Source organism: Acartia tonsa, chromosome 5, assembly GCF_053477335.1.
Source record: "Acartia tonsa isolate MP-2025a chromosome 5, ASM5347733v1, whole genome shotgun sequence".
Classification (NCBI taxonomy): domain Eukaryota; kingdom Metazoa; phylum Arthropoda; class Copepoda; order Calanoida; family Acartiidae; genus Acartia; species Acartia tonsa.
Window position 1 is genome coordinate 21,841,080 of NC_137264.1, and position 22,210 is coordinate 21,863,289.

General features: G+C 35.2%; 4 protein-coding genes across 8 annotated transcripts in view; all 4 read left to right on the forward strand.

Moving 5' to 3' along the window:
• LOC145319022 (protein O-mannosyl-transferase Tmtc4-like) overlaps positions 1–4,107 on the forward strand; it is a 9,055-nt gene extending 4,948 nt beyond the window's left edge. Inside the window, exons 11-17 of one of the 5 annotated variants that reach the window (XR_013879655.1) lie at positions 62–113; positions 334–417; positions 1,006–1,087; positions 1,965–2,059; positions 2,676–2,751; positions 3,062–3,245; positions 3,923–4,107. Coding sequence is in view for 1 of the 5 variants with exons in the window: in XM_080160838.1 (XP_080016964.1) it covers positions 62–113; positions 334–417; positions 1,006–1,087; positions 1,965–2,059; positions 2,676–2,751; positions 3,062–3,091 (419 nt within the window). In the remaining 4 variants the exon portion in view is untranslated. Of the gene's footprint in view, positions 1–61; positions 114–333; positions 418–1,005; positions 1,088–1,964; positions 2,060–2,675; positions 2,752–3,061 lie in introns of all 5 variants that reach the window. The other 4 variants (XR_013879653.1, XR_013879654.1, XR_013879656.1 and 1 more) reach the window with 4 other exon arrangements.
• On the forward strand, positions 4,093–22,142 carry LOC145319021 (uncharacterized). The gene is made up of 5 exons (XM_080160837.1): positions 4,093–4,167; positions 16,898–17,093; positions 17,452–17,866; positions 19,814–21,309; positions 21,997–22,142. Exons 2-5 carry the CDS (start codon positions 16,899–16,901, stop codon positions 22,135–22,137), a joined length of 2,247 nt encoding a protein of 748 aa, XP_080016963.1. The 5' UTR covers positions 4,093–4,167; position 16,898; the 3' UTR covers positions 22,138–22,142.
• On the forward strand, positions 7,365–15,956 carry LOC145319023 (uncharacterized). The gene is made up of 4 exons (XM_080160840.1): positions 7,365–8,639; positions 9,132–10,822; positions 14,861–14,974; positions 15,880–15,956. Exons 1-2 carry the CDS (start codon positions 8,487–8,489, stop codon positions 10,005–10,007), a joined length of 1,029 nt encoding a protein of 342 aa, XP_080016966.1. The 5' UTR covers positions 7,365–8,486; the 3' UTR covers positions 10,008–10,822; positions 14,861–14,974; positions 15,880–15,956.
• LOC145320057 (uncharacterized) lies at positions 10,121–13,722 on the forward strand. Its single transcript, XM_080162496.1, has 2 exons — positions 10,121–10,188; positions 10,758–13,722. Exons 1-2 carry the CDS (start codon positions 10,121–10,123, stop codon positions 13,720–13,722), a joined length of 3,033 nt encoding a protein of 1,010 aa, XP_080018622.1.
• Positions 22,143–22,210: the final 68 nt, after the last annotated feature.

Sequence of the window (22,210 nt, forward strand, 5' to 3'; positions counted from 1 at the left end):
AATCTCGCCTAATTGAATCATTTGTCAATGGTTAACATCAAATTATTTCAAGTTGTTTTAGGAGTACTGCACTTAAAGATGTCAGATTTTGTCCAAGCAGAACAAAACTTTAGGTGAACTATTATCCTAATATGAAAGAAACATGATGTCTATGTGTGTTTGTGTGTAGCGAAGGAATTTGCTAACTGCTGAACTGATATGGTTCTTCTATACAGTGAAGCTTCTGATAATTACAACAATTTGTCCTCTAATTGTGTGTTTAGAGATTTAGCCAAGTTGATAAAACAAAATTTCGCGTCTTGTGTAAATTTTATGCTTATTCCTTATTTTCAGGCTTGGTGTTTCATGGAGGCATGTACTTTCCTACATGAATCTTATCATTCTCTTTGATAATCAGGACAAATTTCACGAGGCCAGGTATAGTAAACAACTATTCGTGGTGTTTGATTAATGTGTAATTTACGGGGATCTAAAGGGATAAGACAATGACCGATGAACATTCCTTATGATGATACACAAAATTATCCCTTACAAAGATAACAATTAGTGGTTGAAACATATGGACACTTAACTAAGTCCCAGAAGTTGTTAAGCCAAGTAATAAGAAAACATTATTATAAAACTTTGGGGACTAGTGTAATAAACAGTCCAATGTTTGGGTTTTTGTCAAATAAGGGCGGCTCAAAATAGTCGAAAATATGGTGGGGACTGGGCAGCTGCGAGTATTGCTGCCGATTGCAGGTATTTTTTTTTATAAACAAGACATGAATTTTAAAGAAATGGAGGGATGTATATTCTGCACTGGTTACCCTGCTAAATGGGGGGGGGGGGGGGGAATATGTGAAAAATTAAAGAGCTTTGAAAGTATTGTTTTCCCATCTTTGGCAGCAGGTTAAAAAATTAATCTTGTGCAGAATATACACCCCTGAAGAAATGTAAGCACTTAAGTCGAATATTACTTCTCAGAGAAAATAGTGAAATAATTGTATAATTTTTTTTATCCAGGGAAATTGCTTTAGAAGGAGTCAAACTATTTCCTGATAAGTCAGATTTTAGATTTCATCTTGGTAACATTTATGGAAAGATGGTAAGAAATATCGTTAATAGTTTATGTTTAACTAGCGGTTACGCCCCCTAGAAGCCTCTAGGGACACTTAAGGTAGGAGCGGGAAAACTCCACCACTTCCCATTTTAAATTTGAGTTTCAAAAGAGTGAAAAAATATTTTTTTGGGGGGAGGGGGGTCAAGACACGCTCCCAAAAATTGTTTAAAGCCTTCCAAGGACCTATGAGAAGCTTCACTGTAAAGGAGAACAATATCGGATCAGCGGTTAGCGAGATCCTTCGGGACAGACAAAAAACGCTTACTACTTTATATAATAGGATTAAACCGACTTTTATAAAGCGAAGCATTTCTATATTTGGGATCGGTCCGCTCTTTTCGATAATTTAAACAGGTTAGAATTATCCTATCGTTTCCATACTTTGCATGGTGATTCCTGTAGTAGTTAGGTGCTATTTAGCAATTTATAATCGTTACTAAAAAGTCCGTACGTTTATTTTAAACATGTAGATTTTTAACTTTTTTAACAACAATTTTTTATGTTCTTAAATTATCCGATTGATCTGATTTTTGGAATACTGATTCTTAGGTAACAATGTACATTGTTATAACAAGCGAAGCATCTCTATAATCAAGCTCTAAACATGTGGGTATGTCCGTAAACAGTATACTGTATTTAACAGTTTTTCATCAAATTTACTTACAATTTTGTTTCAACTTTTATACATTTTTATTCTGATTATTCAGTTCTGAAACTCTACAGGTGTTAATGTTTGTTTGTCCTACCGTTTCAGAGCTCTGCTTTTATGATTTTGTCATCCTTGTTAGATTAAAACTTTTTGCATGTTAAAGAAAAAAAAACTATATTTAAACTATTTTTATATATTAACCTCTCAATTAAGGGCGAGTATGTAGAATCAGAATACAACTATTTAGAAGCTTTGAAAATGGAAACAAAAATATCATATTTATTAAATCTTGGTGTCCTTTACCATAGGTAATATGATTTTTCATAAGTACCTAGCACATCTACTCTATAACTAGGGATATGTCCGTGAGACTACATGTTTAGTAAATTCATCACAGAACAAAGATGGATCTAGTGCAGTTCACAGAAAAATGTTCCTGGTAACGAATATCTCCAAAAGTCTATGAACTTTAAAAGGATGGTAACGGGCAAACAGCGGAACGTCTATATTATGTTCACACAAAATTTTAAACGACAAAAGAAGGCCTACAAAAATCAGGAAAAGGCATTACTCAATAATGCACAATTATCTCGCAGTGCAGATGAATATTTAATACGTTTTTTCTTTAGTGAAGCTTTCCCTGTGCTTCATTGAATCTTGACTATTCCATATTATTCTTTGGCCTTCTTATGCCGCATTACATGGTGTGCGGGCATGACATGTAAGTTCAGCCGTTTGTCAGCTAGAGGCCTTTAAAGTTCATAGATTTTTGGAGATAATCGTTTTTAGTAACACATAGTGAACTGAACCAGATCAACAAAGTTGAGAAATTTTCTTAGCTTTTATTATTTTAACTCAATAAAATAGGTATATAGTTTATTGTGGATGCGCCACAAAAATCTTTATTAAATGATTTTTTTTCAGATGGGGAAAAATGAGTGAAGCATCAAAAGCTTATAAAAGTGTGTTAAAACTAAGTCCAAATCATACTAAAGCAAAGGCAGGAAAAGACACATTTTAATTGAAACAAACTTGAATGTATTATAACCAGAGTCGAGTTGAATCAAAGTTGTATGAAAGCCAGGATTTGAACCTTGACCCCTCCCATCTTAAATTTTATTTTTTAGGGGGAAATTTCTTTGGAAGAGAGTAGGGGTGGGGGGAGGGGCGGTTGGTGGTAAAGCTACCATGAAACTATTGCCCCGTAAAGGATAACAGTGACATGACATTTAACGAACTGACAGACATTCAAACGCCCTGTCTTTTTTCAACAGTAGAAATATTTTTATTGATAACGTGTCTTGTTTTAGGCATATTTGCAACAAATAACAAGAAGTTAAAATTACACAAATTACTGAAATAACCAAAGATATAAAAAAGTATTTTCTTTAATTGAAAAAGATTACTTAAACTTTGTACTAATGTATATTATAAAATGTATTGTAATTTTTTTTTTATATTCTACTAAATTGTACTGTACTCGTATGTTCAAAAGTTAATCTGCCTTAAATTTATAAAAGCATAGATTTTCTATAATTAGTTTCGGTCTTACCGTTAATCTAGGCACCAATCGATTTGAAACTTTGTATCATAGTAAAAGTAGCAACTCTATGGTCATTACCAGAGACCTGTTTGTCTATTTTTAAAAGCGAAGCTTTTCTATGATTAGGGTCGGTCCAGCCGTTACGGACAGTGGTTAGGTGCAATGTTTATAAGCAAAGCTTCATTCTATTAATGTATGTCCAATTTTAACTTTTCTTAAAGAAATTTTGGGATATATGTTGAAATTTTGTTAAAGCTTTAACCTTTAGTTTTTTAATACATTTTTTGACTGAACGTCTGCTTTTTGAGCTTAGCTTTATGTTTTTTTATATATACTAACAAGTCCATGATATGTCAGAGAGGGGACATTGGGATGTTTAATAACGTATTCTTTACGTTGGCTTAACAACTTAGTTTTGATTGGATGGTTCTATATGTTGGGTTGTCAAACGTTGCAACCACTAATTTTGGGTTGATTTTGTGTATCATCATTGTGGATAAACATCAATTTATCGGCTATTGTCTTATCCCTGATAATATGTGCCATTCACTATTATTTGGGCTTGCCGTGAAATTTTTACCGAAGACGACATTTCGACCGCTAAAAGTTTCAGCGGATTTTGCGCCAGGTAGAAAAGTGTAAACAATATTAAAAGAAAAAGTTTTTTGAATTTTGTTCCGGGAATTTAATTAAAATTGTGATTAATAGTAAAAAGATGGAAAATAAAATTGATTTAAGTTTCGATTATTGTTAAAATTTTACTCTTAAGGTCAGATTTTAACATTGCTTGTATATTTCAGATTGAAAAATAAATGTTGATCATAAGTGATGTTGTAATTGCACGAAATTAGGAGCTAAAGAACTTATAAACAGGTACATCAACAGACTTATAAACCATTGTTCAAAAAAAGGTGCCCCAATAATACAAAATTGAAATAAAAGAAAGTTCTAAGAAATGCATTGAATTCATTAAAAATTAAGTAAATCCACTTTTTCCCCTGATCAATGATAAAAACTAAAGTTTAAATATTTTTATGAATATGATTTCCAATTACGTAGTTTGAAAAATCGTAAGGCCTTAAAATCTTATTCTTGTGATGTTTGCAACTAAGATGCTTGTGTTATTTTTACCAAAACGCATTGACGACTATTTTAGTAGTGCCGAAAATTATTTGGTTTAAATTCTATATGGCACACGGTTCTAATATATAAGTTTACTAATGCTGGCTTTGCATTCGTTTTCTGAAATCGGGTCTCAGTACAACCAACTCGTAAATTGCATTACTCTCAACTATCCTAAGTGAATGGATATAAAATACGTACTGGGATTTTAATCAAAGGGGAATATTTGTCATCAATTTAGTAAGGTTCCTAATACGGGCCTCATTTATTGGTCAATTCGTTCATCCCGTAGGAGGGGAGGGTATGTGGGAAAGGGGGTTATTTTAGCCAGCTGGGAGTATCACTTTATAAGAGTATATGAAAATCTTGTGCATCATTTATGTAATCCTATACCTACCTATCGATTTCTAAATTTAGTTAGGTACTACCTATATACTTTTCAGAATGGATGTCGAAGAAGATTTTATTACACCTTGCGAAGACGAGATGATTCGTAATCAAGTGGACGAATACACTTTTGGGGATAGTGTGTTGGGGATATTGGTTGATGATGTTTACATTACAATCTTGCAGCATTTGAGTTTAGAGGACAAAAAGAATCTAAAACTTGTTTCCAAGACTTGTGAGAAACGGGTTACAGCTCTAGATCTAACAATGAGAACGTGGACTGTTAACATTTCTGGTGAAAATACTCCAACAAGGTTCAAAGATATGCAAGTAATAGATTTGCTGAATAAAGCAAGAAAAAGACATGAAGAAATTGGCGATTTTCATTCTATACAAATATGCCTGACCTGTCTCAATTTTTCATCATATACAATAAATTTCTTGGCTGAGTGGAAAGAGCATATTACTTGTATTAAATCTTGTTTAGAAAGCATACAAAATCCTGTTTTTATTTTTCCAAATCTGCAACGCCTTATTCTTATTGGAGCAATTGATGCTGAACCTGGTTATGATTGTAATGTTGACCATAAAAGTGTGTTCAAATTCTTAGAGAATCATGCCCCAACTATAATTGATCTGACCCTGACTGGAACAGACATTGATATTCCCAAGAATTTGAAGCTTAAGAAATTTAATGGGCAATTTTTAATGGGTGATGTTGTTGCAAAAATATTGGCTTCTTCTCATCTAACTTTACAAGAATTACGTCTGAATTGTATCTGCGAAATTTCTGATATATATTCTATTCTTAAAACAGCGGAATTCAAAAGTTTACGGAGCCTGACTGCACTTGCATTAAGTAATTTATCAATTGCTTCACTTTTAGATGCGTTCAAAACAACCATAGTCAAGTTTTATTGGAATCCTGTTTGGGATATTTATGTCATTGGTAGTAATGGAGAAATAGATTCATTAAGTGACCATGCATGCTTTTATAATTTGAGTGAAATGAAAAGATTAAAGTGTCTGGAACTAGTGTATATTAGACCAATTATTATTGAAATCTTGGTCAAGGTATCAAGCATGACTTTGAAGATTCTAAAATTGGATAGAATATATTATACTGCTTACAATATGTCGGTCACAATTGATCTGAGTAACATCAGTGTTAACCTAACTAAGCTTGTGGTCAAAAATTCTACAATAGATAATGTATGCCAACTGCTTAAATGTTCAAGTGCATCATTACAAAGTTTGGAATTAGAGTCTTGTTATGATAGGTTCATGACACAATATGAATTGGAACTCATCTTTGAAAACATTAATTTTCCATTCCTGAGAGAATTAAAGTGTAATGGCAAGTCCCCTATAATCGAACATGTTTTACTAGCTTCCCAAGAATCATTGAAGTCATTTGCCTTAAAGTGCCCATGGAAATATTTTAATGATGGCCCGGTGCTGAAGAAGCCAATGCAATTCAAACAGCTAAATAAAGTCTCAGTTATTCATATTTTTGCTAGTGAAGTAAGTTTGCTCGTAAAATCTTCCTGTTCAACTTTGACAGAACTAGTCATTCAAGGAATGAAAGAAGACAGTCCTCATACCTTTCCAGAATCAAATGCTATTTTAAATCTTGAATTCTTTCAATGTAGCTCCTTAAAGGGAGAGATAGTTTTTCCAGTAATTGAAAGTTGTAAGGAAACATTAAAGTTTTTAGATCTAAAAAAATGCGAATTCTCAATTGAAGAAGAAGAAAAGTTGAAAGATCTACAATTTAAACAGATTCAAATATTGAGAGTTGAATACATGAAGCCCAATATTGTTTCTCTGCTGATTAAATCTTCTAAAACACTTGAAAGATTATGTTGGTTTAATAACCAAGAAGGTAAGCGTGGTAATGAATATGTTGGAATTTTGGATAATTTTGGGACCAAATTAAACTTGGAGTCATTTATAGCACGTAATATTCCGGATAGTTTTGCTGCCACAATAATAAATGCCTCCTCACCAAGAACTCTAGAATGGATTGGTTTGCAGGATATCTATGTGAAGGTGCCAGCCTATGAAAATGATTCTAAAGACGAAGATTCTGAACCTACTCATCATATCAAACTGATTGATCTCAAGATGATAAACAATGAACGGAGTGGCGAAATAACACAATTGGTAGGTTTTTGCCAGGAATATAACTTGCTGCCTACATATGAATTATTGTTTGAAGCTATTGAGAATCATCTTATTTGTTCCAATAAGACTTGGAAGATGTATGCCCTTTAGTAAGTGTTCAATTAGGAAATCAAACAATCATCTTTTTTAATACAATGGATTTTCATCACAATTTTTTTCATTTAAAATAGTTACTTACTTCATTTGTTCATATTCTATTATAAGATACTTTTTTGCTTCTTATTTCTTAGAAAAATGTCATATGTTTTTATATAATAATTCAAATTGTACCTGTTTATTTTGAAATTCTATTTGTATTTTTTTTTCAGATCATAAATGTCACTTTAAAAATGTTATTTGGCTAAGAGTAATAAACTTATATATTTTAGGTAAATTATTACAATTTCATACCTATATTTTGGTTTGAAGCTCCTCTAAAAATCCAAATATTTCTCTGAAAAGGAGAAAGCGTTATTTTGTTGGCTTTTAAAAAGTTTAATATCTATTTTTCCGTAACTAATAAGAAGCTACTTTATATCTCACTTCTCCCGTGTGCCCTCCCTTGCCTAGCCGCTCGAAAGGGAGCATCAGTCTAGGTGGGTTAAGAGAGGGTCGTAGATACACCAAGCCTTGTCGAGGCACGGGGGCTTACGGTCCAGGGGACCCAACTAAAAGGTGTGTAGACACTACTTTACAAATCTTACAAGTGTAAAATAGTCAAATTAAGCTAGGAGTTAACATCTCTCAATTAGGTTATAAAGAACTAGGGCCAAACTTGTAGTTGGATCATCTTAATATTTAAGAGATTTAACTATAAGGAACGAGGTTGCGTGATTTTCAAGAAAATTACTGTCATACCACGGTCGCCATATTTGAGTACCACTGGTTGTCTAATTAGGAAAATTTTCACATCTTTTATCCCCTAAAAATGGTACTCTTGCAAATAATTTCACAAAAAGAGATGTTAACATTAAAATTTAAAATTTTTACCTTTACCCCCCCCAAACAACAGTAAGATTATTTTGGTTTTTAAATGAAAATAAAGATGAAAAGTACAACCAACGATTATGATTGACGGCAACCCTGTCTCGATTAGTTACACGTATCGCCGTAAGGAGTCGCTAGGGTCACCATTGTGTACACTTATTTTAAGCGTCACCGCAAATTTTCAAGTTCAAGTTCAAATTTTATCAAACAATGGTGAAAATTAGTAAATTTTGTTAAACTTTTTAATTAGTAGCGACTATTTTTAAAAAGTGAGTCAGGGTTTTTCCAGTTTTTATTTTGTGTTTAGGACAAAATCTTTCATTCCTTTTCTTTTTTCCATAGCTTACTTACTTCCCTTATTTTAAGCTATTGGATTCAAGTAGGATGTTATGTTATGTAGCTTAAGATCTCAGACTCTTGTCATTTCCTCCATCTATCCCTCTACTTTCTTTTCCTTTCTCCACCAGGATTAATTAAAATTAACTGTCTATGGTTAATAACAAATTAATCTTGCAGAACTTCTTTCAAAAATGAACCAAGCCAAGAAATCAAGCAGAGATGGGGGCCGCGTCGGTGGTAGCGGCAGCGCGGTCTCTAGGGGCGGAACATCCCCGATGGTTACCGATACCCACGCCGGAAGTGATCCTGTGCAGGCGGAAGGCGATGAAAGGGCTACTGTACAGGTAATGCCAGGGGGTTTCGGAAACGAAAGGACCCAAGGCAAGAACTTTGAGAACTTAAAAAGTCAGAATGTACATAGGGACTCGTCTACGAGAACCAATGTTACTAATGATGATTATGTTGATATTGATGATGACTCATTTAACAACGACGCACAATCGATCAAGGATGATAGTCTTGAGCTCAGTGCCATGAGTCTAGAAGACAATCAAAAAGAGGAAATAAGAAAGACTGTTGGACACTTACAAATAACAGAAGAGATAACAGAGCTTAATTGGACTGCAAATGACAGTAAGTTGGACCTGGAAGGGAACACTAAAGACATTACCTATGTAGACCCAGCTATACTTGACATGGATGATGAAGATGATGATGACAATGAACCTTTCATTGTGGTCAAGAGCAGAGAAAAGAAAAGAAAGACTGAAGTACAGAATAAAGAGAAAGAGAGAAATGTAAATACTAATAATATATCTGATATATCTGATATTCAGGAGAAGAGAAGGAGAACTGGTGCTGATAAGCGTGCTGCCAAAAAACAGAGAGACTTTGAATTCAACAAGCTCAAGAGAGCCAAGGAAGAATCTACTGGTGGACCATCTATCACAAAGCTCATAGAAGAAGAAGTGATGGATGAAGTTCATAGCAGACCTAGCTATGCAACCCTGGCAGCTGACAACATCATCTATGAATTCCGCTACGATGATGATAGCATTGCTATCGATCAGGCAGCTTTTGACCATGTGGATGCCACCATGGTTAATAAGTATTGTGAATTCCTGACAAGTGGTAACGAAGATTTTGACCTCTCAATCTTTGGTGGAATTAACAACCGTATAGGTTGGATTGCCTGTAACAACAACTACACGGCCAAATTTGTCCAGAACGAGATTAAAAGGATGGACCCTCACACAGAGGAGCTAAAGGATATGGGCATAAAATTCATAATCTACAAGCCACAGGAGAGACTATACCGCAGTATGAAGGGCAAGATCCACACAAAATTCTTCTGCGAGGATCTGACAACAATGGAGATCAAGATAAAACTGTGGAACAAGATAATAAAGGACAAATATGTCAACCCTGAGACTGGAGAGTCCAGGGATTATCATTTCAAGGTAACAGAGATCACCAAGAACAAGCTGTCAGACACGGAGAATGGCTTCTTCACGGTCGGACTGCAGGTTGATGAGAAGCTGTTCAAGGAACTGATCAGGCTAAAAGGCCGCTTGAAGCTCGGTATGTCATATGTCTTCTTGTCTGACGGCGGTATGATCACCGCCGTCAAAGAAGACTTGAGAGACAAGGCATACAAAAAGTACGAGAGCATATTGCCAGATACTAATGCCCAACCCAGCACTAACAACTAACTATACTCCAATCTCCCAGGCCAACCTACACAAAGCTGTCTCTGCCACAGTTCAATGTGGGGCCAGGCTAACTGGGAGCCATGACCGGACTGATACAACGATGACGACAACAAATGCCCAACGGACAGGATTTGGACGAAAAATTATCTTGGTACAAGAACCGTACATTTCAAATAATAAGGTAAAATTTTTTCACAATATTAATGTGTACTGCAGTAAGGAAAATGATAATAGAGCTTGTATAGCTACCAGCAAGGAAGTTAGGGGTTGCCAACTTAACCAATTCACGGACAGGGATCATACAGCAGTTCTTTTCAGGTTTAATAATAAACAAATAATCTTTTGCTCTATTTATTGTCCAGGTGAACCAGAGGCGGAGGGAAAATCGCCGCCCGCCAAAAAATTAATAGAACTGGTTGAATATGCCAGAGTTAATAGCTTACCACTTATCATTGGGGGAGATGTAAACTCAAGACATCTGAGTTGGGGCTCGTCGGAGTCCCAAAAACGGGGAGAAGACTTACTTGAATTCATAATTTCAAAAAACCTTATAGTTTTAAATGAAGGTAACAAACCAACTTTTTCTAACATCTTGAGAGGCGAGGTTTTAGACATAACTTTTGTCTCGGACGTTTTGATTAATAGGGTCGTTGGATGGAGGGTCAGTGATATTGAATCTTTTTCGGATCATGCGTATTTAGATTTCGAGCTAACTGAAAATATTAACATAAATAACTCTGATAATTTTAGATGTATAAAGAAAACCAACTGGCGGAGGTACAAGGAGATCTTACAAGAAAAGCGGAATAAAAGAGGTAATGTTGATTTGGTAGACTTAGATACAGCTGCAGACCAGCTCAGGGATGATATTATAGGTGCTTACAATGATAGTTGTCCTAGTGTTAAGAAAAGAACAAAAAATCGTCCACAATGGTGGAGCTCGAACCTTGAGGCTAGTAAGAAATTAGTTAACCTCCATAGGAGAAGGGTAGGTAGATTTAATAATGAAGAAAGAGCAGCAGAATATAGGGCGGTTAGAAATAGGCATGATACATTAGTTAAATCAGCTAAGAAAAAGGCCTGGTACAATATGTGCCAGGAAATGGACAGACTTGATGCAGCAGCCAGGATACAGAAACTGATGAAGATGAACAACAACAGAGAGCTGGGTACTGTGAGAAAACCTAATGGGGAGTACACAAAAAACATCAAGGATACCTTAAATGTCTTATTAAATACACATTTTCCGGACGAACAAGATGACAGACATACGGAACCATATGACCATAGTAATAATAATAATTTTATTGATATTGAAAGAGTTATTAATATTGAAACAGTTACTAATTCATTGAAATCTTTCAAGCCGTTTAAATCTCCGGGTATGGACGGCATTTATCCGTGTCATTTACAGAAAAGTATCGAAATCATTGGGGGGGACATTGTGAAGATGTGGCGTAGAAGTGTGAGGGAAAGTAAGTGCCCTAGAACCTGGCTAGACACCAGGGTAGCGTTTATTGATAAACCTGGTAAAAAAGACAGCCTTGATCCTAAATCTAAAAGACCCATTAGCCTTTCTAGCTTCCTATTAAAGGGTTTAGAAAGAACACTTTACTGGGAAGTTAGTGAAAATCATCTTAGATCTAAAACAAGCAAGAAAATATTCTCATACAAGGAAAGCACCAATACAGAGGACTGTCTTCACGCAGTAGTGGCGAAAATTGAGAAAGCAAAGTTGAATGGCGAGTGTGCGATTGTTCTGTTCGCAGACATCGACGCCGCCTTCAACAACGCCTCCATAAATATGATGATACATAACCTGGAGCGGATGGGAGCATCAAGACAAACTGTAATGTGGACAGAAGCAATGCTTAAAAACAGAAAAGTGACAGCTATGCATGATGACGTCATGGTTTCCAAGCAAACAACTAGAAGCACACCACAAGGATCCGTAGCAAGCGTTCACCTATGGAATAATAATCAGCAGAACCTAAGTGATAGAATGCCAGAAAGAAACCCAACAGACCTTTACATTTTTGCGGACGACATACTTGACATCTCAATCGGCTGGGATGAAATATCTTGTGCACAAAATATACAGAGAGACATACACATACTGGAGGAATGGGCTAAAGACCACAGACTGAGCTTCTCAGCAAGCAAAACCAAACTGATGCTGTTTACCAACAAGAAAAATCCTGTACTACCAAAAATTTACATGAATGAAACTGAGCTGGAGTATGTATCAAGCATGAAATATCTTGGAGTAACATTCAGAAGCGATCTCAAATGGGATCTTCATATAAGGAACATAACAGACAAAGCAACCATGTCCATGATGTATTGCAGACGGATGATATCCAAGAATTGGGGACTCAACCCAAGGATATGCAGATGGCTTTACACAGCAGTAGTGAGACCAGTCCTGACGTATGCAGCTATGATCTGGATTGAAGGTATCTCAGGTAAACTAAATGGAAAGAACAGAAAAAGACTGGAGAGAGTACAAAGGAAAGGTTGTCTGGCCATACTTAACAGTATGAAGTCCACCCCCACGGCGGGGATGGAAGTGATGCTGGGACTAGAACCTATAGTCTTCCACCTTCAGGCACAAAGTATCAACACCTACAAAAGACTGATATGGAACAACAGTTGGACAGTGCAGCAGGCTGAAATAGTCAGTGAAAAATCACATGCAGTTATTATACGTAAGCTGGCAAAGAACATTAAAACAATCTTCTTACCAAGAGACAGAATGGTACATACACAGTTTGTACCTACACACTTTAAAACAAAGATTGGAACTAGACAAGAAGCTAGAGAAAGTAACCTGAAGCCAGGAACAAAGGACCAGGAAGTAATTACATGCTTCACAGATGGCAGCAAGATGGCAGGAAGAGCAGGATTTGGCTACATTATTACTGGAGGAGGACTTAAGATCAGTGGCGCCCAACACCTGGGTAGCCATACAACGGTTTATCAAGCTGAATTGTTAGCGCTGGCAGAAGCAGCCTTCACACTCATATCAAACAACATAAGGAACAGGACGGTAAACTTCTACCTTGATAACACCTCTGCTATAACAGCAATTCAAAATTATCAAATAAGAAGCAAAGTTATCTTTGAGACCAAAAGACTGTTAAACAAACTTGGAGAAGACAACAGAGTGCTAGTGGCCTGGGTACCTGGACACGAAGGCCACCTTGGAAACGAGGTGGCCGATAGAAAAGCGAAGCTAGGGGCAATGATGAAAATACACACACCTGGAGAATGCATCCCCATTTCAGATGCAAATATAAAAGCTGAAATTAAAGACTTCACCTTCAAAAACTGGCAGAAAGAATGGGAGAAGATCACAACATGTAGACAAACAAAAATGATGCTACCCAGTGTCAAGAATGGTTTATGGAGAAAACTGATAACAAAACCGAGAAGGATGATGAACATGATCACACAAATCTATACAGGCCATGCAACACTTGGCTACCATCTGAACAACATGAAAATAGAGGCCGCACCTACATGCAAACAGTGCGAAGAATTTGACGATGCTGAAACAGTAGAACACTATCTAACAGAGTGCCCAGCCTTCAGCCATGCAAGACAACAACATCTAGGACATATTTTCTTGCGAGTTATAGATTTACCCACCCTTAACCTTGATAACGTACTTAAGTTTATTAAAGCAACGCGTAGATTCGATTATCTAGAATGAAAATAAGCCCATTATACTATAAGACTAGAAAAACTAGTCGACCAACATTTGCAAAAATCTTGCAAAAATACCTAGGTAACGAAAGCTAGAATACCTAGCTATGATTATACTTGCAAAAATCTTGCAAGTCAGGAATGGCTAAAACCTAGCCAAATATCTTTAGGTAAAAAATATTGACACACAGGAAAAGGAAATTGCAAAAACCTTGCAATATTATTACATATAAGCTAGGAAAACTAGCTGATTCTCACTTGCAAAAACCTTGCAAGTTAAGGTGGCTAAAACCTAGCCAATTTAAACTAAGGATAACTTAATCGTATGATTATATGATTGTAGACATCGCACTTAAGACACTTAAGAGTTACTGACAGGCAAACATCCAACTACTATACAGGTTATGGTACAGTATAAATAACAAGTTACATTAGATTTTTATCAGATTTATTAGAGTTAGACTTTCATAAATGGTAGATAGAACACCAACATTTCTCATGATAAAACTAGGTAGTTAATCTGAATTTTTGAAAATTAAATCAGTTTTAACTAGGTACTTAGGGCTGAAAGCCTTAAATAGCGATACTAGTAGCTTCATGCATATCAACCTCGTGCTGGAGCGCTGCCAACTCATCAGCTTGGGCATCCGCAGGGTGCTCAGGGGTGGGTCGGCTGTACTCAAGCTGGGTTGTTAGATATCCATTCTTATACAGACTTTTTGCAACCTCTCTCTTGACATTTTCCTCGTCAGTCCGAGCCTTATTCATCAGAGCCGCTCGTAGGCCTTGTAAACGTTCACTCATCTCAGTCCAAAGCTCCATGTTTGCATTAAAAGACATTTTTAATCAACAGTTTGATGTTTTACCTTCAACTGAAAACTTTCCCGTGAAGAAATCAAGCGCGCGCATTTTATCTCCTGCGTTCTACACTTTCACCAAATCTTTCCCTACTAACCTTTAGAAACTAGTTTTAGGAAGACTGGACCCAGCTATACTAATCTAAACCATTTCAGGAATAAAGAGAAAGGGAAACTCTAACTCACCCCATAAAAATCCCTCTAAGAGCTGCGGCTCTAGCGGGGATATAAGGGTGACGTCAAGGGTAAACCTAGAAAGATTAACAAGACTAAACTGGAATTATTTAGGGTGAATGGACAGAAAAGGGGACACTACTGCTCCCCTTAGTTTTCCTGGGCTGGTGGACTCGGACTGGTTTTGGTCTCGGGCTGTCAGCCTCGCCCATAAGAGGTATTTTACAGGTATTTTATATCTCACTTTGTTTCTCTTTTCGTCTATTAGGTCTCTCGTGAGATAAACATTAAAAGGGGGGGGGGGCGAAAGTGACACTTTTTGTAACCAAAACTAAAAGTCAACAAAGGAACTCAACTAAAAAAAGAGTTACAGGTCTGAGATTTTGCATGGCAGTTGCTTTATAGGGGTACAATATGGAACTGTGAAGAAACGGCGGCACAACCGCCGTTTCCCGCCGAATTTTTTTTTGCCTTTTCTCGGCGGTTTTCGGCGGTTGCGCCGCCGTTTTTTCACAGTTCCATATTGTACCCCTATAAAGCAACTGCCATGCAAAATGTCAGACCTGTAACTCTTTTTTTAGTTGAGTTCCCTTGACTTATAGTTTTGGTTTCAAAAAGTATCACTTTCGCCCCCCCCCCCCCCCTTTAACGCAAAAAATATATTTATATATAATGATTACCTACTTCTTTTCCTCGTAATTTAGTGAACTTATTAGGTATATCTGCAATATTTGCTACCTTTGAATTTTTTGTCCTTGTTTGCCTTTTCTGTATAAGATAGAGGAATGAGAAACGAAAGCTTTTAAGGTCTGAATTACAATCTATATAACTAAAACTTTTCTTCAAAAATATTGAGAAGTTAAATTTATTGTCCTTGGTACGTTCAAGTTTCAATGTTTTTAATTAAATCAAAACTTCCTTCTATTTTTATATACTAGCAGCTACGCTCCTAGAGGCCCCTAAAGAAATTTGAGGTGGGGGGGGGGGGGGTGTCTGAAAAGCACTTCATACAACTATCCCTTTTAGTTTAATAAAGAAAAAGTAAAAAAAATGTTTATAGTTACTATTTTTCTAGAGGTGATTTTCTTATTGTCATCCCAAAAAATCACCTAAAGTGATCTTTTGTTTTGTAGGAGTTCATTGAAAGCTGGCGAATATTTCTGCTTCTGTTGAGAAAACGTGGACCTAACGACTTTTTAATTTAGATAAGTCTACGCTAATATTGTCTATCTACTAAAGTAGAATGATCTATGTTTGTCTGTCTTTAAGAATTATGGCGTAACTTGGTCAAGAATCTAAAGTTTCGTTTTTTTTTCTCGCATTTTTTACAGTAGCTTTTCTTCTATTTGAAGCCCCTACAGCTGCCATTTTCTAACCCTTACTTAATCCTAACCTTACCTATAATAAGCATGAAAAGATACTGTGAAATTTTTTATCTTGCAAGTTTCACTAAATAATATTATGACGTTCTATGTGGTTTGTATTACTGTTTACAAAAAGAATGTGCAGTAGGTAAACCTTTTATATTTTGAAATACAGTTTTCATGAAAACTAATCTTGTTAAAAGATTATTAATTTTCTACAAATAAAAGGGGACTATCCACGAACAAGAGCAAGTGATTCTAAGAACCTTAAGGGTTATGTTTAATATCGTTATATCGACTAAAAAAATTAAGGTTCACCATGGTTTTCTATTTTTTGACAAAATATTATCAAATGTTTGCTGAGTTCAAAATTCAAATAAAATAATATAATAATTAAATTATTTTTTAAAAACTAAAATAGAAAATGTGGTTGGGAGGTGGGTGGAGGGGGTCGACGCACCCTTTTCCTCCCCAATTGTTTTTACTTAAAAAAATATGTTATGGGATTCAACTCCCTTTCCTCAAGTTCCCCTAGAGGCCTTTAGGGGCGAAGCCGCAAGTAATATATATTGTAATATACTTTACTTTTTTTAAATAAAAAATAGAAATTCATGAACTTAGTCTGACGACTTACAAAACTTTAGATTATTGCACCACATTAAAGAATTAACTGGTAAGCCAATTCTCAGTAATGTAACTCATTTATATTTTATTTGTCTTTGTCTGAGTTCCTTTGTTATTGTTTCAAAAAGTTGCATTTCCATTATTTTTTTTAAAAACAATTTAGAATGGAATTGGAGAAGGATTGTCAAGCAGAAACCTCAGATACCAAGATGATGGATATTGAGCCTGTGAAGAATACCACCAGCCAACCTGAACTATCTGCTGTTGGATACTTTGGATTACTAAATGATGATGAATTTGGAATGATTCTGCCCTATCTGGATCTAGATGATAAAAATAATCTCAAACTAGTTTCTAGGGTATATTTAATTTTGGCAGCAGAAAACTAACTGCGATGTTTAAGTATTTTTTTAAAGCAAATTTTCTCTATAATAATATATTTGGTACCTTTAAAGAATGTAACTTCTACAAATAAGTATTTACATACTAGGTCGACCTATGATAAATTACATTGTAAATAGAAAAAAACATTGGCATCTAAAATAATTTGCTTTGTCAGTCTATTTACCTGACTTTTCTTTTTCTTATTTGCTACTTAAAATTATGTTATCCTTGTTTTAAAATTTCACGCACATCCTAATTCATAACCTTTAAGCTAATAATATCGCCAGTTTGAAGTCACCTTCATTAGATATATGTACAATACTTTTCATTAAGGCATTTGAGAAATGTGTAGTAGCCCTGAATCCTTCCATGAGAAAATGGAGGATAGTTCTTACCGGAGAGAATTACAAAGTTAAAAGGGAACAAGAACTCGTGGATTATCTGATCATAGCCAAGAAACGCCATATTGAAATTGGGGACTTTGATTCCATTGAAATTTATTTCACCTGTTTTGAATTTGACACAACTCTAGTAAAGGATTTTCTAGCAGAATATAAGGATAACATTGCACTTCTAAAAAGCTACGCCTCCAGCATAACGGATAATGATGTGAAGATGTCTAAACTACAGTACTTGATCTTGGATGAAACAAGTGCCAAGCCTGCCCCAGCTGACAATAAAGTAAATGTTTGTTCCTTTCTTGCAAACCATGCCGACACCCTAGCTCATCTCTGCATCTTAAATCAGGGTAAGTATTTAACTTATTCAAAGAAAAGTAAATTATTTATATACTACCTAGTCCACTTCAAAGCTTCTGAAATCCCTAATTAAAATTAATACCTATAATATGTTAGTTTAATTATAATATAGGGGGGGGGGGGGAGTGCGTAATGACATCTGAACTTAAACAGTGATCAAAATGGTCTAAAGATTGAGCTGGATTCTTGAAAATTGGTACATAAGCTAAGTTACCTACTACATCAAAATGAAAAAAAAAATTATTTTATTTTTAGGTTAGGTTATGTACAAAAAAACCTGCGGAAATGGGAGTTTTAGGCCTTTTTTGGTCTGTATTGTCTTCAACTGTTTTCCCTTAGGTTTTTTTCCTTGAATACGCTGTTTATTCACAAGGACATTATTTCGTATGATTCAGAAAGTCGAGGACCGACCCTAGCGGGCTAGGTGTGTGGATCGCAGGGGTTAAGTGAATTTTTTCACACTTTGTGTTGTCATATATCAAATTATAGGTTTTTAAAAGCGAAGCTTTTCTATAATTAGGGTCCGTCCGTCACAGAGAGATAGCTTTTTTCGTTAAATTATGCATGTTAGAGTTGTCCTATCGATTTCAAAATTTGCTTGGTGATTCATTTAGAAGTTATGTACGATTTAGAAAGCGTAGCAACTCTATAATCATTACCATAATGTCTGTACGTCCATTTTAAACATGTTGATTTTTTTACTTTTTTAACAACAAATTTCTATGAGATCTAATCATCCGATTGATCTGATTTTTGGTATGTTGGTTCCTGGGACAACAAAGTATAATGTTATAAGCGAAGCAACTCTATAATCAAGTTCAAAAATGTAAGTATGTCCATAAACATTATCCTGTATCAAGCAGTTTTTCAACAAATTTACTTACAATTTTGCTTCGATTAGTATACATTTACATTCTGATTATTCAGTTCTGACACTATATAAGTGTTAATGTTTGTTTGTTCTACCATTTCAGTGCTTCGCTTTTATGGATGTTGTCATCCTTGTTTAATTTTCGGTCCCCAACTTTCTCAATCATCTTAAATAGTGTCCCTATGAATAGACAAAGTGTATTCAAGGAAAAAACTGAAGAAAAAACAATAAAAGTAAGTTTCTACATCAAAATAATTCTAAAAGGCCTAAAAATCCTATTTCCGCAGGGTTTTTTTATCTAACCAAAAATAATAAAAAATAATTTTTTTCATTTAGATCTAGTACCTACCTATAGGACTAGGCTTATGTACTAAGTTTCAAGTATCTAGCTCAATATTTAGACCATTGTGCTCACTGTTTATGTTCAGATGTCAATACGCATCCCCCCCCCCCCCCTTTCTTATCTTTAGAAACAATTTTTATGATTTTTCTATTGTTCTATTTGGATTAGGTACCTTATTTATTTACTAGCGGCTACGCCCCTTGAGGCCTCTAGGGGCACTTGTGGGGGGGAGAGTTGAATTTGATAACCCAATTTCTTATTTTAGATTTGAAAAGAAAAAGTTAAAAAAATTTTGGGGGGGGCTGGAAAATTTTTTTTTGGGGGGGGAAGGTATTTTCATTTTTTAAGGGGGGTTGGGGGTGTCCCACCCCCTAAGAAAACACCTTCACGGGACCTATGAGAAGCTACTCTGTTAAGGAGAACCCAATCGTTTAAGCGGTTAGCGAGAAATTTCGGTACAGACAGACACACATCCTGTTACTTTAAAATAAGGATATTTAATATTTATGTCAATACGCCCCCCCCCCCCCCCCTTTCTTATTTATAGAAACAATTTTTATGATTTTTCTATTGTTCTTTGTGGATTAGGTACCCTATTTATTTTAGTTTAGATTTTAGTATTTTCTTTGGCGTTTTCCTTCCTTTTTAAGCACAGAACTTCCTCCCCCCCCCCCCACTATGTTTTTAAATAACTTAAACTATGATTACCCTCTGTGCTACTAGGAGTTGACATTTTGGTTCCTGCCACACTCCAGATTAAGAAGCTATATGCAAACTCGGCCAAAGTAAGTGTTGTAGACCATGTTCTTCAAACAGTAAGAAAGACCATAGAAGAATTGGAATTGAGATACATCAAAGGGGAACAAAACGAGCTTGATAATGCTTTCAAAGATGTACAGTTTATAAATCTTAAGAAGGTTGAATTGAGGGGCCTGAATGATAAAAATGTTTGCCTCATTTTGAAAGGGTGTAGTGCTTCAATTGAAAGCTTTGTTTGGGAGCGTTTAAGAATAAGATTTTGCGAAACAGAAGAGGATTGCTATCCTACAGTTTTTGACCCCACTATTCTATGTGAAATAAAGCCTAGACTAGTGAAAATGGATCTTGTTCACATTCCTCAAAATATTGCAGAAATATTAATTAAATCTAGCTGCCAATCATTGAAGTCTCTGACATTGTCTCTGCCTGAGTATATGGAGAAAGATTGGCATAGAAGATTGAATATGGATCAAGTTAAGTTAGAACTCACTGAGCTAAAAGTTGAAGATCTTTCTCTTGATAATGTTGCTATACTACTCAACTGTACTACAGAAACACTCAAGTCCTTTGAATACTCCCAGTACCAAATGGAGATTTATCAGCCAGATGATGATTTGTTCTCTGCAATGGTAGGAAAACAGATGTATGAGATGAAATTGCCAAATCTAAAGAGTTTCAAAGCAATGAATGTGTCTTCAAATATTGTTGAGCCAGTCTTGCTTGCATCTCAAGAAACTTTACAGCGTTTAAAATTAGTTAATATATCAAGAAAACGACATCTGATGAGGGAACCAATGCAACTGAAAAAGTTAATAAATTTTACTTCCAGCCAAGCAAGCCCATTTCATGTAGAATCTATCATTAGATCCTGCCATGCGGCTCTAAAGGAGCTTATTTTGGTTAACATGATTAATTTGACAACCCCTGGTTTGGTGAACTCGATGGAAAATCTTCAGTTAACACATTTGCAAGTTGATGAAACTTGTGGTGATGTTATTTCTGCCGCCATTGAATACTGCAAGCACTCATTGAAGTCTATTTTTATGGAAGATTGTAAATTTAGGGATGCTGATGTAACAAAATTAGAAAGCATTAAGTTAACACAACTTGATACTCTAAGATTCGAGTGTATTCCAACAAGTGTTGTTAATGCATTAATCAAATGTTCGAGTCCAACCTTGAAGAAAATAGGCTGGTTCTCAAACCAGAAGCCTTTGCACGGTATGGTTAGTTTTGGAGCTAGAGGTGAAGAATTTGGCGGGGAAATTGACATGGAAGGAATACAACTGCAACTGACATCATTTGTAGCTGATGATATACCTTCAACTAATGCTGCTGCTATTATTAAAGCTTCAAGTTCAACTCTTGAGTGGTTGTCTCTACAGAATATTTATGTAAAGAGATTGAATGCTAGTGAAAGCCTTGTCTATCAAAGAAGGAAATATGCTTATGGCTACAAGGTATTTATTATCATTTTTTAGATTTAAATTGATTTAGGTGTAATAAAAAACAGGAATATTTTTTTTAATTTGTGCAAAATCAGTTTTTATCATTTGTTGGTTATGAAAGAGGAGAAAAAAATATAACTAGTACATACCAATAAATGACTGTTTTTTATGCATTTGGCTTACTCGGCTATTCCTATCTGATTTTTTACTTCTTTGAGTATAACAAGGGAGGGGGGGGGGGGTATAATGTCAAAATAAAAATGGAAGTAAATTTGTTGCAAAACGGCTTTAATACAGAATACTGTTTAAGGACATACTTACATTTTTAGGACTTGATTATAGAGATGCTTCGCTTATAACATTGTACCTTGTTGTAGTAGGAATCATTATTCCAATATCAGATAAATAGGATGATTATAACACATTAAACTTGTTGTAAAAAATAAACATGTTTAAAATGTATTTACGGACATTCTGGTAATTATTATAGAAATACTACGCTTTCTAAATTATACCTAACTACTACAAGATTCACCTTGCCAAGTTTGAAATCAACTATATGAGCTATCAGTTACAGACGGACGTACGGACCGAACCTATCTATAGAAAAGCTTCACTGTCAAAAACATTTTTTCTTTATAATAGGGTTGTTAAAATTGTAAAGCCTCATCAAAACTCATTAGGTAATTTTTATTTTAGATATCCTATGAAAATTTTGCATGCGATTCTGACGACTCTGAATATGAATATTCAGATTTCAATCCTCATAACAGAATTGAATTCATAGATGTTAAACTATGGAACTTGGAAGATTCACAGACTACAGTTTATCAGGAATGAATGCTACATTTATTTTAATATATAAAACCTGCATTGTCAAGGTTTTATCTATAAAATCTTTTTTAAAACTTCA

Bases quoted from the DNA above. Each gene is read 5' to 3' on its own strand.
- LOC145319023 (XM_080160840.1), top strand. From the start codon at position 8,487: ATGAACCAAGCCAAGAAATCAAGCAGAGATGGGGGCCGCGTCGGTGGT. The intron at 8,640-9,131 runs GTAATGCCAGGG...TCTGATATTCAG, and splicing joins ATGAAAGGGCTACTGTACAG to GAGAAGAGAAGGAGAACTGG.
- LOC145320057 (XM_080162496.1), top strand. From the start codon at position 10,121: ATGCCCAACGGACAGGATTTGGACGAAAAATTATCTTGGTACAAGAAC. The intron at 10,189-10,757 runs GTAAAATTTTTT...TGATAATTTTAG, and splicing joins CGTACATTTCAAATAATAAG to ATGTATAAAGAAAACCAACT.
- LOC145319021 (XM_080160837.1), top strand. From the start codon at position 16,899: ATGGAATTGGAGAAGGATTGTCAAGCAGAAACCTCAGATACCAAGATG. The intron at 17,094-17,451 runs GTATATTTAATT...CTTTTCATTAAG, and splicing joins ATCTCAAACTAGTTTCTAGG to GCATTTGAGAAATGTGTAGT. The intron at 17,867-19,813 runs GTAAGTATTTAA...CTGTGCTACTAG, and splicing joins TCTCTGCATCTTAAATCAGG to GAGTTGACATTTTGGTTCCT.